General features: G+C 42.7%; 2 protein-coding genes across 10 annotated transcripts in view; both read right to left on the reverse strand.

The window, feature by feature from the left end:
* LOC140496794 (tubulin polyglutamylase complex subunit 2-like) overlaps positions 1–4,724 on the reverse strand; it is a 36,896-nt gene extending 32,172 nt beyond the window's left edge. For 3 of the 8 annotated variants that reach the window (XR_011964398.1, XM_072597021.1, XM_072597020.1), the window contains exon 1: positions 3,758–3,983. Coding sequence is in view for 5 of the 8 variants with exons in the window: in XM_072597021.1 (XP_072453122.1) it covers positions 3,758–3,884 (127 nt within the window). In the remaining 3 variants the exon portion in view is untranslated. Of the gene's footprint in view, positions 1–2,810; positions 2,910–3,757; positions 3,984–4,414 lie in introns of those variants that run through there. The other 5 variants (XM_072597022.1, XM_072597026.1, XM_072597025.1 and 2 more) reach the window with 4 other exon arrangements.
* A 6,295-nt stretch (positions 4,725–11,019) lies between these two features.
* The window catches only part of NFX1 (nuclear transcription factor, X-box binding 1), an 81,012-nt gene continuing 74,290 nt past the window's right edge, over positions 11,020–17,741 (reverse strand). For both annotated transcript variants that reach the window (XM_072597016.1, XM_072597017.1), the window contains exons 23-24: positions 15,543–15,647; positions 11,020–11,968 (exon numbers count right to left, since the gene is read on the reverse strand). In XM_072597016.1, coding sequence (XP_072453117.1) covers positions 11,896–11,968; positions 15,543–15,647 — 178 coding nt within the window. In that variant the 3' untranslated portion in view covers positions 11,020–11,895. The remainder of the gene's footprint in view (positions 11,969–15,542; positions 15,648–17,741) is intronic.

Consider the following 17,741-nt stretch of genomic DNA (forward strand, 5'->3'; position numbering starts at 1 on the left):
GTTTAGTCTCCTCCATGACCTTAGCCACTGTCACACTGGCCTCCCAGCTGTTGCTCACATGATACCTCGTGGCCTGTGTACTTGTCTCCCATACCTGGAAGGCTCTCCCTCCTCCCCCCTGCTTCTCAGAATGCCTGGTGTCCCATGAGCCTCAGCTCAAGTGCCCCCTTCTACATGAAGCCTTTCCTGATGCCACCAGTTCCTGGTGCCCTCCTACCAAATTACCTTGCATATTTTTTTATATGCTCAGATATATATATATATATATATATATATATATATATATATATATATATGCTATCTTCCTCCATTAGGATATGAGCTTCTTAAACAGCTAGTTCTTTTACTTTTTTTTATATCCTTGGTGCTTAGAGTTTTTCCTTGTCCTTATTAGGTGATTAATCGAAGTTTGCTGTGTAGTAGTACTACAGAAACCATTCTAACATTCAGCATTTTTCATCACAATCACTTCCCCTACCAGGTGCTGGATTCATATTCACAGGACCTGACACTTTGCATCCGTGTAGAATGGGGCAGATTACAGCAGGTAAGGACCAGTCTGTCCTTTGGGGTTGTAATCCCACTCACTTGGCTTCAGAGGAGATGTGTAGATTTTTCAAATGCTTCATAGGATCACACTCCACTGTCTTACCCCCTAATAATCAGCTATTACTCAACTCAAACTACTGTCCCTAAACCAGGGTAACCCAGCTGAGACTTCACTTAAGTCTCCAGCCACTCAGCTGGTGGGATGAAAAGGTTTAGAAAGTGGCAGCATCTTGCCAAGTACTATGTCATCTCCTGCCCCTCACCGTCAGGAATAGTGACCATCTAACTTCCAGAAACCCTGCCCCTCAATCAGAGCAAGTGAATCTGCTCCCCTCTGGGGCTCATCCTGGGGCAGAGCTGCCCCCATGTGGATGGAAGGGTAGAATCCCTCTAATCCTAAAAGATCCCCAAATGATCTCTGGCTCATCTAGTCATCCCCCAAGGACACCAGCTAAGCTAGCAGCCAGTGCTGGCATCTTATCTTGTTAAATGTCCTGGAGCTGATTATTTATTATTGTTCCTGTTACCATATCAAGTCAACATCACCACCGCTCTTAGAAAGGGCATGACCCTGGACTGCCCTATGACTCCACGTAGAATCCCTGTGATTCTGAGTCCAAGACTGCCTAGACCAAAGCTCCCTTTCCTGGCCATCACTTCCTACTCTCATAAACACTTAGACCAGCCTAATCCCTTCCAGGCTCCCGTTGATTATATATTACTTCCCCTCTCAAACTTTATGCTCCAGTCAAACTGGCCTCCATCTAGTTCCCCACAGACAATGTTTCATCTTCCACCGCCAACCTACACAGGTTATTCTGATACCTGAAACGATCTCCCTCTTCACCTCCACCTACTGAACCCCTAGATCAGGGCTGGGGAATCTGTGAATTTGTTCTGTGAAGTTTGGATTCAGTCAAAGAGCCACATTTGAGGATCTAGAAGGCCACATGCAGTCTCGAGGCCACAGATTCCCCACCCCTGCTCTAGATCCCTTCTAGGCTCAGCTTAAGTGTCACTTCCTCCGAAAGACCCTTTCCTCATTCCCTGAGCTGCTAGTCCCATGGGCTATCAATGTGTATTGTTTTTGGTATACGTGTCCTTTGGTTAATTATTTGTGAATGTGTTCTATTTCCCTAGTACAGGGATTCTTTACTTTTCTGTGTGTGTCATGGACCCCTTCAGTCATTTGGTGAAGCCCGAGGACCACTTCTCAGAATTTTTTTTTTTAAGGAATAAAATACATAGGATTAAAAGAAAACCAATCATGCTGAAAAAATTTTCAAAATATATTTTTAAAAAGTTCATAAATCTGAGGTTAGGAATTCCAACCTTGTAAAGTTATAAGCTTACTGTGGGCAGGGACTATTTTGCTTGAATCTGAGAGCCCAAACTGAGTAGAATGTTCGGGATAAACGTTTCGGTAACTGATTTGAAAAAAACACAAACATAACAATTTTTGGTTGGTTGATGTCATTTAACAAGGAGCTCCAGTGAAGTCTAGGAGCTACTGAAGGGTCACAAGTCACACACTCAGGTAATTAATAACATTCTCTTCCTGTACAAGCTGCTATGAGCTTACAGCAGTCAGGACCATGTATCATTGGCAGTTACTGTACAGGCTGCTGTTGGGACCATACATGACTGCAGAAGAACTTCATATTAGGCTGCCTGATTTAGATATTGATCAACAACACACAGGCCAGGTGTCAGGGAGTAGCTTAGCCATCAGCAATTACCCGGATCACTCATATACTTTGTAAGGCAACGAACGTGAGCTCTCTCTCACTGTTTGCAGAGGACTGTACTAAGTATTATGAAAAGGGGAATAGAAGAAGGTAGAAGATAGAAGACAGTGGCAGCTTGGAGGCTCTTTAGTCTAGATAAGTAGATCCCAACCTGTCGGCTAAGGATCCATAGCTTTTACTTTGTTAAATGATTCAATATAATAAAGAAGGAAGTATAACTCAGACTGAATAAAGTGTCTCTTGCATATTTGGTTCTACCTGATAAGCATATTTAAGTGCCTACTGCATGTAAGGCTACATACATGTGGTTGGACATGCATGTGTTACTACATGTCAAATGTAGGTAGATACTATTGTACTTATTTAATGAACTGAAAGCACTGTTAATAAATTCATTTCTTAAACCTTACTGAATTAATGTCATCAGGTATTTTCTCAATCAGTGATAGAAGTCCAACTATTATCATGGAAGGTATATAATGCTAAAAGACAGCACAGTCCAGTCAACAGAACCTGGAATTAGGGAAGATCTGGGTTGAATCCTCACTCAGACACACTTTAGCTGTGTGATCCTAGGTAAGTCACTTCACACCCTTCGGACTGTTTCTTCATCTGTAAAGACAAGACAATAATATCTGTAGCACTTATCTCACTGGATTATTGCGAGGATCAAATGAGATAATTTAAGTAAAGCTCTTTGCAAACACTGCAATGGCCCACAAAAATATTCGTTATTTTAAAAAAAGAGAAACCTCATAATCTACAAGGTCAGGAATTTTTAACAAATGTTTAGGACATTTAAGGTGAAACAATAGTTGTTATGTAACATATAACATAGGAGAGGCAGTGTGGCTGTAGTGGACACAGAGTCAGTCTCCCAGTCAGGAAGACCTTGGTTCGAGTTCGGATTCTCACCTCTGATATCTATTGGCTGTAAGCAACCATCTCAACAAGACTGTAAAACTATAAGTGACAGAGAAGCTGCAGGTACAACGTTGAAGTGGGAGTTCCAGGGAGCTCCCTACAACCTATACAATTTCAGATCTGGTCCAAAGACATATGGTCTGTATATATGTATGTATGTATGTGTACCGGACACACATACATGCTTATGTATATATATGTATATATATAATTACATATATATGGTGCCCCAAAAGTCTTAATTTAGTTTAAAGCTCTAATAACTTAAACTGCACTAAGACTTTTGGGACGCTGTAGATGTATGTATTATCTATACCTATTGGCACCTTGCCTATGACTTCACAGACTCTAGGAAGCTCCTCCTGAGGGGGGATCCCGTAGCACGAAGCGCCGCACTAAGACTTCTGGGACACTGAATAACTCTTATCTGCATGTGAACGCACACAGACAGACACAGGCAATACATACATCGATACCTATCGATATAACCCTGCAGCCAGACGCACAAGTGGATGGAGGAAAACCTAAGTTCCAACCTGAGCTCAGACACACACTGGCGGTGACTCGGGGTGATTCCCTTAAAAAACAACCCCAAACGCTGCCTCGCCTCCGAATCCTCCGGGGATGGCCGGAGCACCCCCCTCCCCGGGCTGCGATGACCATTAGACCCTCAGCACGGTGCCCGGCACACGGCGAACGTTACGTCACCGTCAGCCCGAGCACCGCGCCGGGCTCCCGGGGTTACGTGCGTGTTAGCGCTACACGTCAGCGACGATGACGAGCGATGTAACAGAGCCAGCGCCCCGCCCCCCGGAGGGGTCGGCCCGCCGAGGACGCTGGAACAGAACGCACAGGGCAGGAAGGACGTGGGGGTTCGAGGGGTTCGTGGGCCCGCTTCTCAGGCGCGGGCCGCTAAGGCAAGGTTTCCCAGGGCAGGGGACCGTGGTCCGGCCTTGGCCCGCCCGGACCCCGCGAAGGCAGCGGCCTGGCCCGAGAACCCCACGTGGCCCCTCGGGCCGCGCGGCCGCGCTCTCCTCCCTCCGCCACCTACAGGAACAGACACTACCACGTGACTAACCAGGTGCACCTTCGCAGGCCGCGTACCCTCCCCCATCAATGCCGGCTCCCCCGCCCCGCCCCGCCCCGCCCCGCCCCTCCTCTTCCTCTTCCTCATCCTCCCTCCCCCTCCATACCCAAGATACGGGTGATCCCGAGGGTCAGTTTCTCCAGGTGCGGTTTGGTGATGCCCAAAGAGGGCAGCACCTTCTCCTCCATGGCTCTTGGCCCCCCGACTCCGCTTACCGCCGGGGAGTCGTGGAGGGAAGGTGCAGGAGGAACCTCCCCAAATGTCCCGAGCCTAGACTTCAAAACGCGGTACCCGGCGGCCTGCCGGGAGTTGTAGTTCTTCCAGACTTGCTGATCGCTGATTGGAGGGGAGAGGGCTGGAAGGGAGGCCGCTGGAGGCTCCTGGGAGTGAGAGTTTCCACCACCTCCCGCACTTGTAGTGACAACAATTCCCAGAAGCCTCCTCTCCCCGGCTTCCCCCTCTCCGCCCCGCCCCCGACAAACCAGCGATAGGGGGCGGGGAGAAGGCTTGTGGCCGCGGAACCAATGAGAGTCGAGCCTGGCTGTAGGCGGGTCTCGAGGCTTTGGTGGAGGGGCTTTTGGCGAGCCGCCCTGCGAGCAGGGTTGCCGGCTAGTTGCCGCAGCCGATAGAGGGCTTCGGCCTACGCGTCCCCCACCCTGCGACATCCTCCGCCGCAAGAGCTCCCCGAGACGCGGCGCCCCGACGAGAGCCGCCGGTGTCCTTAACTCAGAGTGTTTGAAATACGTTTCGACGCTTTTCAGAAATAGTACTTCGGTATTTTCAACAAATATACCTCAAGAGAATTCATTTTTTAATATTCTGTTTTTAAAAACCTTGAGTCCTGGAGTTTGTTTTTTAAGGCATTTTGGACTGCGGTTTATCCGTGGCGGCCGCGCCGGCCCTTCGGGGTTCTCTTGGCAAAGACCCCGGCTCGTTGTACCGGGAGGAGACTGAGGCCTGCAGGTTAAAAGCCCCTCCTGCCCGCGGGCGGCCTGCCGCCCACCGCGCCCCCTGGCGGCCCGCTTCGGCTAATTCAGCGTCGTTGGTTTCCTCCGTAATTCTTTGGCGTTTATGCTTTATTAAAAACATTGGGAGTGCTTGAGCTTATTAAAGTATTTTTATAACCACTTCAGTATAATTGGTCTCCTTTGGAATCTTATGTAATCTGTGCATTCAAAGCACTGAGACTCCTTGATATTAAAAAAATAACTACAATTGGTCTCCTTTTGTAATCCTATGTATTTTATGCATTCAAAAGCTTTTAGAAGGCATTTTGATAACTCTTTCAATAGCTGGCTTCCTTTGTAATCCTACGTATTTTATAGGATTATAAACTTAATCCCTAAAAAGAACTATTCCCTAAGAACGTTCGGAGAAAGGGTTCCTAGGCCTCCCCCATCCGCTGCAGGGGTCCGTGGTGCCCAAGGGGCTGAGAAGCCCTGCTCTTCTAAGGCCTTCACATTCCGGCTCCTTGTCAGACTTACTCACGACTGGCCTTCTAGCCCTTTCCTGGCCTGAATGCACCGTCCCAGCACCAGCCTCTGATGCGTCCTTAGGGTGCCAACTCCTCCGCTTTGACTGATTTCCAATCTGGTAGTGTGATTTCCTTCTTCAAACAACGTTTTATGGATCGGTTTTGGTGCTGAATCCTCTTCCCCTCCCCCATGGCAAGGACTGAATTTTCTTTTCTTTCATCAGCTGCACCTTGCACCTAAGTGATGAATAAGCCTGAGATGACAAGAACAGCCCAACTTCACATGTAACTGTAGCTAGGCTACCTTTCGGATGTTACAGTGTCCCAAGTTCCAAGCTCTCTGATTCCGTAGTGCGCAGCACTATGCTGGACAATGGGAAGGGGGGATCCAAAAGAACCACATGGACAGGATTCCTGCTCTAGGAATTTAAGATCAAATTAGGGGAAATGATGATGATGATGGTAGCTAGCGCTTGTACTTTAGAGTTTGAGAAGTGCTATTTATCTTATCTTCGCGATAACCTGGGGAGGATGAAGAATCGGAGGCAGTCAACAAATAAGTGACAGGGCAAGTTAATGTATGAGGCATTGTGAGCTGGAGTGGCCAAGAAAGGTGGACATTCCAAGTGGGAACAGGAACAAAAGCTTGGATGAGTGTGGTCTATAGTGGGAGATGAGGCTGGAAAGATTGGTTAAGGCTAGGTTGAGAACAGTTTTGAATTCTAGGCTTGATCTTTGACTAAGATTAGGGAGCCATTGGAGGTTGGTTTTTTGTTTTTTTTAAGTCTTCCCATCTCACTCAAGCTGCAAGGGCAAGCAAGGGTCACTTGCTGACCCAATACCAATCCTGATTAGCAGGGAAGTTTTAACCTGCTTCACTTTTTCTACCTGGGCTAGTTTGCCCCTCCTCTCCCAGAAGGGCTCCCATATTGCTGCCTGGATTAATGAGGGCGTTTGATTACCTTTAGCTTTCCTGAAGCTCAGAACTCCCAAATTTACCAGCTTTAGCCTCCTCAGCTGCAGGGACTACAGGCATACACCAACATACCTGGCCCACTGGAGATTCAAGCAAAGTGGTGCAACAAGGCTAAAACCAGATTATACTAGGTAGCTGTGAAGATGAATGCAATGGGAAAAAGCAAAGCAAAGAGCTTTAGATAATAAGGATTTGGATGAAGTAACAGCAGTAACAGAGAAACGTGATACATTTCAGAGGAACAATTAGAGCACTTGGTGCCTGGGTCTAGTCATAGAAAGGGGAGTACTGAACTTTGAGTGACTGGGAGAATGCTGATGCTTATGGATAGAGCCAGGAAACTTGTTTCCAGGGGGAAATAACAAGTTCTGTTTGAGGTATTTTAAAATTAAAGTGATGGTAAAACATGAAGATTTCCTTCAGGAAGGAAGGAATATGGCACCAGAGCTCAGTCAGATGTATATCATCTTCTGCAGAGGTGATGTCTGAAACTGAGAATCAATTCACCATGGGAATGTAGAGGAAAGAGCAGAGGGCCAAGTACACTGAGTATTGGGGAACAGCCAGATTTGAGGCAGTGAAAGAAGGCAGAAAATAGAAAGTGCAAATGTCAAGGAAGGAGGGTTTTAATAAGTGGATGATCAGATACACAGTTAATATGCTTACAGTAATAACTACACAGTTAAGCTATCTTAACATCTACCTTGCAGCACTAATCAATCTCCAAATTAGCAATGTGTCTAGGGACATGAATCAAATATGCTAAACCAAGTTGCTGTCTACTTGGAATATGGTGGAAAGATAAAAAGCTTTGGAAGTAAGAATTTGGTTCAAATGCAGCCTCTGAGACACCTATGAGGCAATCTTGGGCAAGCAAATTAACCTCTCGGTAACCCTGGTTATTTCAGGGGTAACTCTTAAGATTCAGAAATTATGAAATTAGATTCCCTGGATTAGGTAGAGGTCTTCATGGTCAGTAGGTCTTTGAGACAGCTATGTGGCACAGTGGATAGGGTACTGGACTGGGAGTCAGGAAGAGGTAGGAAGTCAAATCCTACATCTGATGCTTTATTTTTGAGGGAGGTACGTAGCCCAGTGGATTGAGCACTTGCTCAGAGTCCAAAGGATTTAAGGTCAAATCCTGCCTCATTAGACTTACTAGCTGTGTGACCCAGGACAAGTCACTTAACTTTCCTCATCTATAAAATGAGGGGGTTGCCTTAGTTACCTTTTGGTGATTTCCCCCATAGGCTCTTGAATTTTCATTTTATTCCATTTGATCAGTCATATTTACTGAAGCCAGTATTAGTATAATGATGTTTTTACTAAAGTCCAATTTTAGACTTCTAAGGCCTAACTTGGACCATTTATGGGAAGAGGTCCCAGAACCTCATCACTATCACCACAGCAGGGGCAGCAGCACCTTCCAGAAGACATCCTTCCCCTCCCCTATAACTTCCCACTCCATGTATCTAGTTCTTGGTTCTCCAGATGTGTGTGGCAGCAAATAGTAGATGTCAGCAACCAGACTTGTGGGGTTTCCCTTAAAGCAAAGCATAAAGTCTGGAAGCATAAGGCATTATCATTTCTTCGCAGATACCTTGATTTTCCTGTCCTTTTAAAATCTGAAAGTAATACTGATGGGGTGCTTGGGTGCATGTGCTTGGACCCCAATTCTAAAACCACATTTCTCTTTAAAAATCACATTTCTCCCTAGCCTCAAAATACTATCCCAGGCAGTTTCTCCCCAGCCCAAGGACACAGCTTGCCCCAGCAACAACCGTTATCTCCCCTCCTGCCACAGCAGCCAGCTACACCTATAGAACTTATTAGTCTGAACCAGCTGCGTACTGATTGAACTGGCTGTACACTGGGTCATAATGACATTTGCTACTCACTGACCAATCATATGCATCTTAGGTTTAGACATCCGTATACTCCCTTACATTTATCTTGTCTAGCAAGACATCAATGAGAGCAGCTTGGGTATTCCTGAGTCAGCTCTGTTAGTTGATTTAGTGAAGTTTCAGGTCTAAAACCATATCTCCGTGTAGTACCCACCTTGGGCTATATCCTGATGAACTCTGGGTAAAATACCTGTGCAGTAGATACCAAAAGTGCATGTTCCTTTAAGAATTGACCACTCTTTAACCATTCCCTAATCTCACCCTGAATCACCTAATTAGCATATTTGACACATGCTATACTATAGGATATCCTACATAAATTTTACCCGCACCCCTCTAAGGTTCCAGGTGCCCTAAGAACTCTTGCCCACTGAAAAGTGTAAATAAATCTTTTCCTTGACCTCAACAATGTGTGAGTCTGTGAATTCTTCTTCACACTGCCCCATAGGGAATTCCAGTTTGGAGTTCCTGTAATCCTCCCCCCGCCTTCCAGCCCTCATCAATACCACACGAGGGAAATCTGTACAAAGAACAGTGACCCCAGAACCACAGCTCCTTTGATTAACCTCTTACCTCTCTGCTGCCTGTCCCAGAAAGGATCTTCTTCCTCTTCTACCTTCCAACAGTTGCTCAGGATTATTTACTTCCTTGCCTCCAAGTGGTTGAGTCCTCTAAGGCTGGTTTTGCAGGGAGCATTTCCTGATCCTATCTAGTCTGCTCACTCATCATCTAGACACAGCTGCACCCCACAACAGCCTGGTTTCCTTAGATAAATACTCTGTGAGACGCTGTAAGACTTTCCAGTGGGCCAGGGTAAAAAACCCTGGTCAGAACAACAGGAGGCAGCGAAAAAGGAGGTATCTTACTGCAAGACTACTGAGAAAGGAAAAAATGGGGATGACTAGGTTGGGTTCTCCAGCTAGCCAACAAGTGCCATAGCCACAGTGGACCTGTGGAAAAAGAGCCTAAACCAAGCTCTGTCATCTTTTTCATATTTTCTGTATGGAATGGAAATGTCTTCATGTATTTCTGGGCTCACCATTGGTATCCATAATCATGCTAGAATAATGCTTGGATCTCCCAGTGGTCTTCCTGATTCTCCTTTGACAGATTTCATTTCCCCCATATCTGTTGTCTTTCCCAGCAGTTCTCATTGGGTAATAGATTTTGAACTAGAAGGGACTTTAGAAGTTATCCAGTTCAGCTCACTCATTTAAGAAATGAGACAACTAGGCCTAAAGACAGACTACTGCATCTGGAAGTTCAAATTTGGCCTGACACTTATTAGCTATGTGGTCCTGGCCAAGTCCCTGTTTGTCTCAATTTCCTCATCTGTAAAATGAGCTGCAGAAGAAAATGACAAACCACTCCAGTATCTTTGCCAAAAAAATCCCAAATGGGGTCACAAAGAATCAGACACAACTGAAACACAACACAAAAAGGTCACAGTGAGAGAACCAAAATTTGAACTTAGGACTTCTGCTTGAAATTGAGTACACAACCCTGAGCCGTTACTCCTCACTGCTACCAATTACTCCATTGTGGAGGAGTGGGCGAGTAGAAGAAAGGTCCATCCCTGTGATTTCACTGCTGTGGTGTGTACAAGCTCACTGGGGCAGACCAGCAACCTGTTGAGAGAGTTATCTGAAACAGTGAAGATTTAAAAGACCTGCCTACAGTCCCTGTGTCATGGTACTTCTAGAAAACTACAGCAATTAGTGATGAGCTCCCACAACTCTCTGCCTCCACAATTCAAAATTTCGTCATCTTTGTTTTCTCTCTCCTCTGAGGTGCAGCCCTTTCTTCCATCATCATGCTCCTTCTCTTTTTCAATCTCTTTGCTTCCACTGATTCCTTGCCCTTTTATTACTGTAAAAAGGCTCTGAATTTAAATATGGCAAAGGAAGAAAATGCTTTTAACAAGAACCTGAGCTCCAAATAGGAATAAACTTATAGGGCCAGAACCAGAGGGACCCTGAAAGAGGTGAAGATGAAGCTACACAGTCTGTGCAGTTTAAGCCTAAGCCTAAATGGGAAAGAACCTTTCCCAAAGGCTGAATTTAGGCATGGGAGATGGACTAAAGAAATCAGATGAGTTGTTTCTGGTGAAGAGAACGATCATTAATTATAAATAATTAAAGAGAACTGCCTGATGCTAATCAATATCCATAAAGCCATACCCTTTGGTACCCACCTAACTTGTATCTTCTGGGAGGCTTGAACTGACCAGAGTAAAGTTCACCAGATGGTCCCACCCCAACTCTTCGGTGGTCCTTGTCTTCCCTCATAAAATGTAAGTTTCTTCAGCGTGGGCTGTTCTGTTTATGACTCAGTATCCTCAGCATATAGCACAGTGACTTGAACACAGGCATTTAATAAATGTTTGTGGTTGAAATGAATTAGATGGTACAATTAGATTCTGTGTGGATCATAGAAAAATAAGTTCTAGAAATCTGATGCTTTCTCTGACCAAGATTTATGTCACTGTATTAAATGTGTCAGGTGCATCAGCTGTAGATTTGTCCAATTTTTCAGTAAATTTGATGACACTTTAGATGAAGAATCCATTTTCTCACCCCCTAGACAGAGACGAAAAAAGACTTACTCTGTACTAGAGAATTTGCTTACTTTTTTCTAAAGATTACTAGAAATGGATAACTTATTGAGCTGGATGCATAAACTAGTGATAATTACTTCCAGATAAATAAGCATAAAGAAAACTCGAGTTAGTGCTGAATGCAATTTGCAAAGTCAATATTCCAGTGAAAACCATATATCTCATTTTCATCACAAGTAATTAAGATATTCCAATTCCATTAAAATTATAATAATGCAACAGAGAATAAAATCAAACGGCAGTTCTGGTTTCTTTAAAAAAAATCCAAACCAACACTTTCCCTTCCCCTTTCTAATTAGCATTGTAACTGTGCAGCAAGTACTAAAGTACAGTAAGTTGCTAAAACAAAAGAGGGAGGGGTGGGAAAGGATAATAAGGAACTCAGTAAATATACAAGCAGAGTTTGAATTACACTGAAACTCTCTGTACAGGCAGGAATAATAGTCAACAAATTTCGGAGCACACTCATGCTCTGGACTTAAGAGTACAAAACAGTGTGCTAAACACTGATTACACGGAGGTTAAAAACTTGCATGATGATTATGTCAGTTGGTAAATGAAACAGTCTTTCCATTTCATCTATATTAGACTTCTGATTGGCAAATTATTTTCCTCAATCTTGAACATCAAAGTAGTCAATCACTGGTTCCTTTGCTACTTTCTGCAGTCCGCTGCTACCAGGATTCCTGAAATAGAAACAATTACATGATGAGAATTAGGTTTTGGGGAGAAAATGATGTTTTGGAGGAGTTGTATATTTTCTGGAAGTTGATTAATTTGCCATTTGCCAAACTTTGTAAAATGGTTTCAATATATCAGAACCATTACACTATTTAATATGTACAAAGTGTGACTTTAAAATGAGAATTTGTGTATGAGTGACGAGAATAACCTCATCAGTTTACAGCCATATTATATAACTTAAATGCGTTAATAGTAACAATATTAACATAGTAACAAAGCTCTTTCAAAGCCATTTTCTCATTTAATTACACTCACGTTGCCAAATAGGAAAGGGCAAGTAGTATTTTCTATCTATAAGGAAATTAAGTTCTGAAGGCTGGCTTACTTACCTAAAGTCATAAGGGAAAAAAAAGATACAGTCATAAGGCTATTATTAAATAGTCAACCAGATTCAAACCAAGATCTTTTGATTTCAAGTTCGACAGTTCAATCTATTACATACGCCATGCTCACCCTTCCACAGCAATTTTACGTAGCACTTTATTTAAAAAACATTTAATAAAAATTAAATTCAATGGAAATGAAGGATATAAAACATCAATGTTCTAGTATGCAATGTGCATTAAATAGCTGAGCAAGAACAAAAAGTTGTCCCAATATTCCAAATGATTGCATTTTTAAAAAGATAATTATTTCACATCTTACTTTTTTAATGCAAAAAATAATGAACATCTTTCCAAAGTTCTGACTAATGGGGTTTTTAATTGATTAAACAAATGTATTACAGCTAAATGGAAGGGTGGTTACACCATTCTCCTTAGAAAGACAAATAAAGGAGCTGAAGGAGTTAGTTTTATACTGATCCAAGGGCAACAAGTGGTATCACTTAGGGAGATAATTGGTTTTCTCATGTTGCAGAGTTCATGATAAAGACTTGCCAAAAAAATCTACCAATAACTGCAACTTTTATGCCAACATCAATTGCATAGAATAAAGTGGAAGAGAAAGTCAAGAATTCAATAAGGTCTTTCATTATATCAATGTATACTATAATAACAGTATTGGCTAACATTTATATAATTCTTTAAAATTTGCAAAGCACTTTACAAATGTTATGTCATTTTATCCTCACAACAGTCCTGGGAGGAAGGTGCTGTTATCCCCATTTTATAGATGAGGAAAACAAGGCAGATGAAGGCTAAATGTCTTGCCCAGGGTTAGAAAGCTATCAAGTGTCTGAGGCTTCAGTTAAAATGATTGTATCTGTGGAGCCACCGGCTACCTAATTAGTCAGCAACTTAAGTGCAAAAAGCAGGTATGGGGAAGATGAAATTATCTTGGAAAACATAGTTCAAGACTTAAAAATGAGAAAACTCACAAATTTGTAGAACAGACAGAAGTCTGAATATTCTTTTAAAGTAAAACGTTGGGAGGTGCTGGACATAGCAAGCATCAAATTAATACTACAAAAAATGAAACATTATATAATGACAGGAACATTCTATGTGAGAGTCATTTCTGAATCTGCTCTTTGCACAGTAAAGACTTGTTACAAAAAGACCAGTCACCTAAAATGAGAAGAAAAGTCAAATGCAGCTTAAAAATGAGGCAACTTGAACCTAACCTACTTAAAAATGAGACAATGAAAGATGGGAAACTGACTAACCAACATGTATCAACCGCTAACTGTGAAGGGCTGAAGAAGGACCACAATCTCAGTTGAAGATAACTTGACATCCTTGCCAACTGAAGAAGACGCTTTAGCTAAGGACTACATCAGCTCAAACCATGAACTAGTTTGTCAAATCTTACAGGAGACGTAGAAGATTATAAGGAGTGACACCTTCTAGAACAAGGAAAAGCAGTAGAGGGAAAATGATTTATAGAAGGCTTAGTTAGGGGCCCCAATTAAACTATAAAACTTGAAATCACGAAGGATAAAAATAGAAGGATAAAATGAAAAATGGAAAAGATTGTCGAAATGTCTATAACAAATTATGACAGAAGACCCATGATAGATGAAATCTAACATCACAGTCCCTGCTGTCCTGTAAAATGAAGCAGAAACTGCACTGAAGAAAGGATGAGAAAACCTAGATTAGACTACACATACAATAGGAGACGGCACAATTTTGAGGCCTGAAATTCTTGATACCTGAAAGAGGTGAGGACACTCCTTCAAAAATAGATACTTTACTGAGAAAAGGGGGACTGAGAAATTACTAATAACTATCCTCTCACTTTTCCATCTCTACAGAATCTTCATGAGAATCTATAAAATATATTCAAGGCACCTTGATGAAGCAATGACACAGGCTTTTGCAAATGACAGTCTTCAGAAGGTTGCACATTCTATCATACCATGGCCTGGAAGGTGTAGAAATGTACAGCTCCCATGGTGCTGTTTGCTACTTTAAAAACCTTTGATTTGGTACAGGAGAAAGCTGCCTTAAGGGCTCTAACAAAGTACCTGGCACACATGGCAAAATCATCTAAGATTCCTTTAAAAGATATGACTTCGACAACTCACTGATCATTAATATCAAGCAAGGGATCAAAGCTGTGGATGTTTTTCGGTGCTAAGTCCAAATGGAAAAAGGTTTTCCTACAGATGGTGAAGTTCTCCAAGGAAATTTACAGAAATTTCAAAGAAATATACAGCATAGATGGAAAAGTATTCTAAGAGCATGTATGCAGAAAGACACCAGATTGACTGTATTAATTCCTGAAACAACGATAAGCCTATTAAAGGATCATTAGTTAACAATCTGGCCTAAAAACCCAACAAGAAAAACTAAGTAGATAAAGACTATATTGTTCAGACAATAAACTGGAAAGCCTGTGAAACTGAAAAATCAGCTGGACATAGGCTGCAGAGACCCAATGAGCATAGCCCAGAATGGAACAGAGGCAACAAGTGAGCTGCATGACTTTTAGAAACTGTGCAGTTTCTCCATCTTTTTACCATCAATACTCTTCCAGTGATGCTGTACAGCTTCAAATCACAAAATACCAATCTCTGAGGAACTAGAGTTCTGGGTCATCTAAAGGACAATGGTGGGGGGATATGTTACTGCAACACCTAAAATTTCTCAAGAGATGGGGCGTAAAGGACATTACCAGGAAGGCAGCTATATAGGGAGAGCAAGGGAAACTGGAGCTCTGAAACTCCACTGATGTGTATACAACATCCAGAGATCAAGAGGAAAGTTCCTGGCATACGTAGTGGGTCCTCTCAAAGAGGTGGACAAAGGTCGAGTGGCCCCTTTTTGAAACATTTCTAATATACCAGCATCATAACAAAGTGGACCTGGGTTCCAGTCCCAGCTCTGATACTATCTTGCTTTCCTCTTTATCTATCTGGGCCTCTGTTTCCTTATCAATACAAGCGAGGTCAGAATATATTCAAGGTCTTTTGTAGCCTTAACATTCTGTGGTTCTCTGACAGAAGCTATTTGTGCTGCAGGTACAGTGGAAAAGAAAACACGCAAGTAATCAGAGTTCAAGACTGAGGTGTACCTTAAGAGAGCCTTGGATAATTCTCTGTTTCTATTAGCATAAATAAAGAATTCTTACTTATCTGTTTGTTGTTTGTGATGAGGAATTGGTGGTGGAGGTCGTGACTGTATTTCCCTCTCCAATACATCTGTGAGAGTTGTAGGAGGGCAAAGAGATTTCCCCCTAGTAAAAGAAAACACAAAATGTTAAATAATCACTTGGTCAGCAAACCTTTATTCAGTACTTACTATATGAGGGCATTTTTTGCCCTCAAGAAGTGTACGTTCTATGTAATGGAATACTATCATTCCATAAGAAACGATCAGCAGGCAGACTTCTATGAACTGAGGCCAAGAGAACACTGTACGCAGTAACGGCCACAGTCTGCGATAACCAGCTGTGACAGACTCAGCTCTCCTCAGTAAAGTAAGGCTCTAAGACAACTCCAAGACTCGCAGTGGAGAATGCTGTCCACATCCAGAGAAACAACCATGGAGTCTGAAGGCAGGTCAAAGCACAATGTTTGCTCTCTTTTGTTTGTGCCTTCTTTCTTGTGGTTCCTTCCATGGGTTCTAATTCTTCTTCACAACGTGACTAACGTGAAAATATATTTAAGATGAATGTATACATAGAGCCTAGATCACACCCATGCTGTCTTGGAGCAGGGTAGGAGGAGAAAATTTAGAACGCAAAATACAGAAGTGAATGTTGAAAACTAAAAAAAAGAGAAGTGCACATTGTAATGGGATAGACAATATATAAATATCCCCTGCAGCATCACTTGTTTCCTAAAACAGGCATTTCATGATCGTCTCAGAAATTACTTTTGTGTGTGTGTGCGTGTGCATTTTCTCATAAATCAAGAAGACCTCAGATTGAGTTCCACCTATGACAAAAATTAGCTTGTACGATCTTGGACAAATCACTCAAGCTTCCAGTGACCCACTGCAACAAAAAGACTACAAATTAGAGAGAAGGTATCAGTCTCCACTGGTACAGGAAGTTCTTCACTGTAGACTCCCTACTGATGAAATCACAGGTCTGGTTTCAAAATTTATGCATGTATGCATATGTGTGCATATGCACATGTAATGTGTACACACGTGTGTACTTATCTCCCCCGATAGAATGCAAATTCCTCATGGGCATTTTTGTCTTTGTATCCCCCGTGCCTAGCTCAAAGTAGATACTTAACAAATGTATTATTTATTATAAATGTCTACTACATGTAATGCTAACTCATCTAAAAATGTCCATTTCCTTCATTCCAATTACCTAGGATTGATAATTTAACTTCTGACTCTAGGCATTCTCCATCCCTTTTGATTTTTCAACCACTGACTCAGTTTCCCCTTTGGTAGTTTTTGGTTCTCTTCTAGTTTCCTGACTAAATTCTTGGGGAAATGCCATAAAAGCTGGAATGGGAAGGGAACACTTGGTCCTGCTAATGACTTGAAAGGGCCTGAAATGAATTCTAAGATATCAAAGGGAAAAGTCAGGAAAAGAATTCTCTAAGAGAATTTGTTTTGGATGCTGAAGGTAGGATGGATGAGATAATATCTGCAAAGGCCAGCCTGACCTGCTGATGGCAGGAAGAAAGGCTGTTAAAAACCCACAAGAGCAATGTGTTTACAGACACACGATAAAGGTGCACTGTGATGTGTGCTGTATCCAGATTTTAATGCTGTACCCAATTAGAGATTAATAAGGTTACCATTAATGTTCTGCCCAAGTGTCAGATATGCACACTAAAACTATGGTTTTAAGGTGTAAGGGTGAGCAAAAACTGTGTTCTGCGCTCATTCTGACAGCCTGATGACTAAGGGACAATTCTTAAGGGCATGGACGTAGCCCGGGACCTCTTTGTACAGCACCGAACAACAGCCTCTCCACAGAGGAGATTCTATAAGTCACAGCAAAAGGACCAGGTACCTAAGTCAGGCACAATCTGTGAGTCTCTGAGCAGTAAGTTTTCCTTTGCTGCTGTTCAGTCATTTTCAGTCACGTCCAGTTCTTCGTGACCCCATCTGGGGTTTTCTTGGCAAAGATGCCACAGTGACTTGCTATTTCCTTCTCCAGCTCATTTTACAGATGAGGAAACTGAGGCCAACAGGGTTAAGTGACTTGCCCAGGGACACACAGCTAGCGTCTGAGGTAAGAGTTGAACTCAGGAAGATGAGTCCTCTTGACTCCAGGCCAGCACTCTATCCAATTGTGCCACCCAGCTCAAGTTCTCCTTATGGAGGAATAATAAACAGCTACTTGCATCTAGGCTGT

This window comes from Notamacropus eugenii, chromosome 3 (genome assembly GCF_028372415.1).
Source record: "Notamacropus eugenii isolate mMacEug1 chromosome 3, mMacEug1.pri_v2, whole genome shotgun sequence".
Classification (NCBI taxonomy): Eukaryota; Metazoa; Chordata; class Mammalia; order Diprotodontia; family Macropodidae; genus Notamacropus; species Notamacropus eugenii.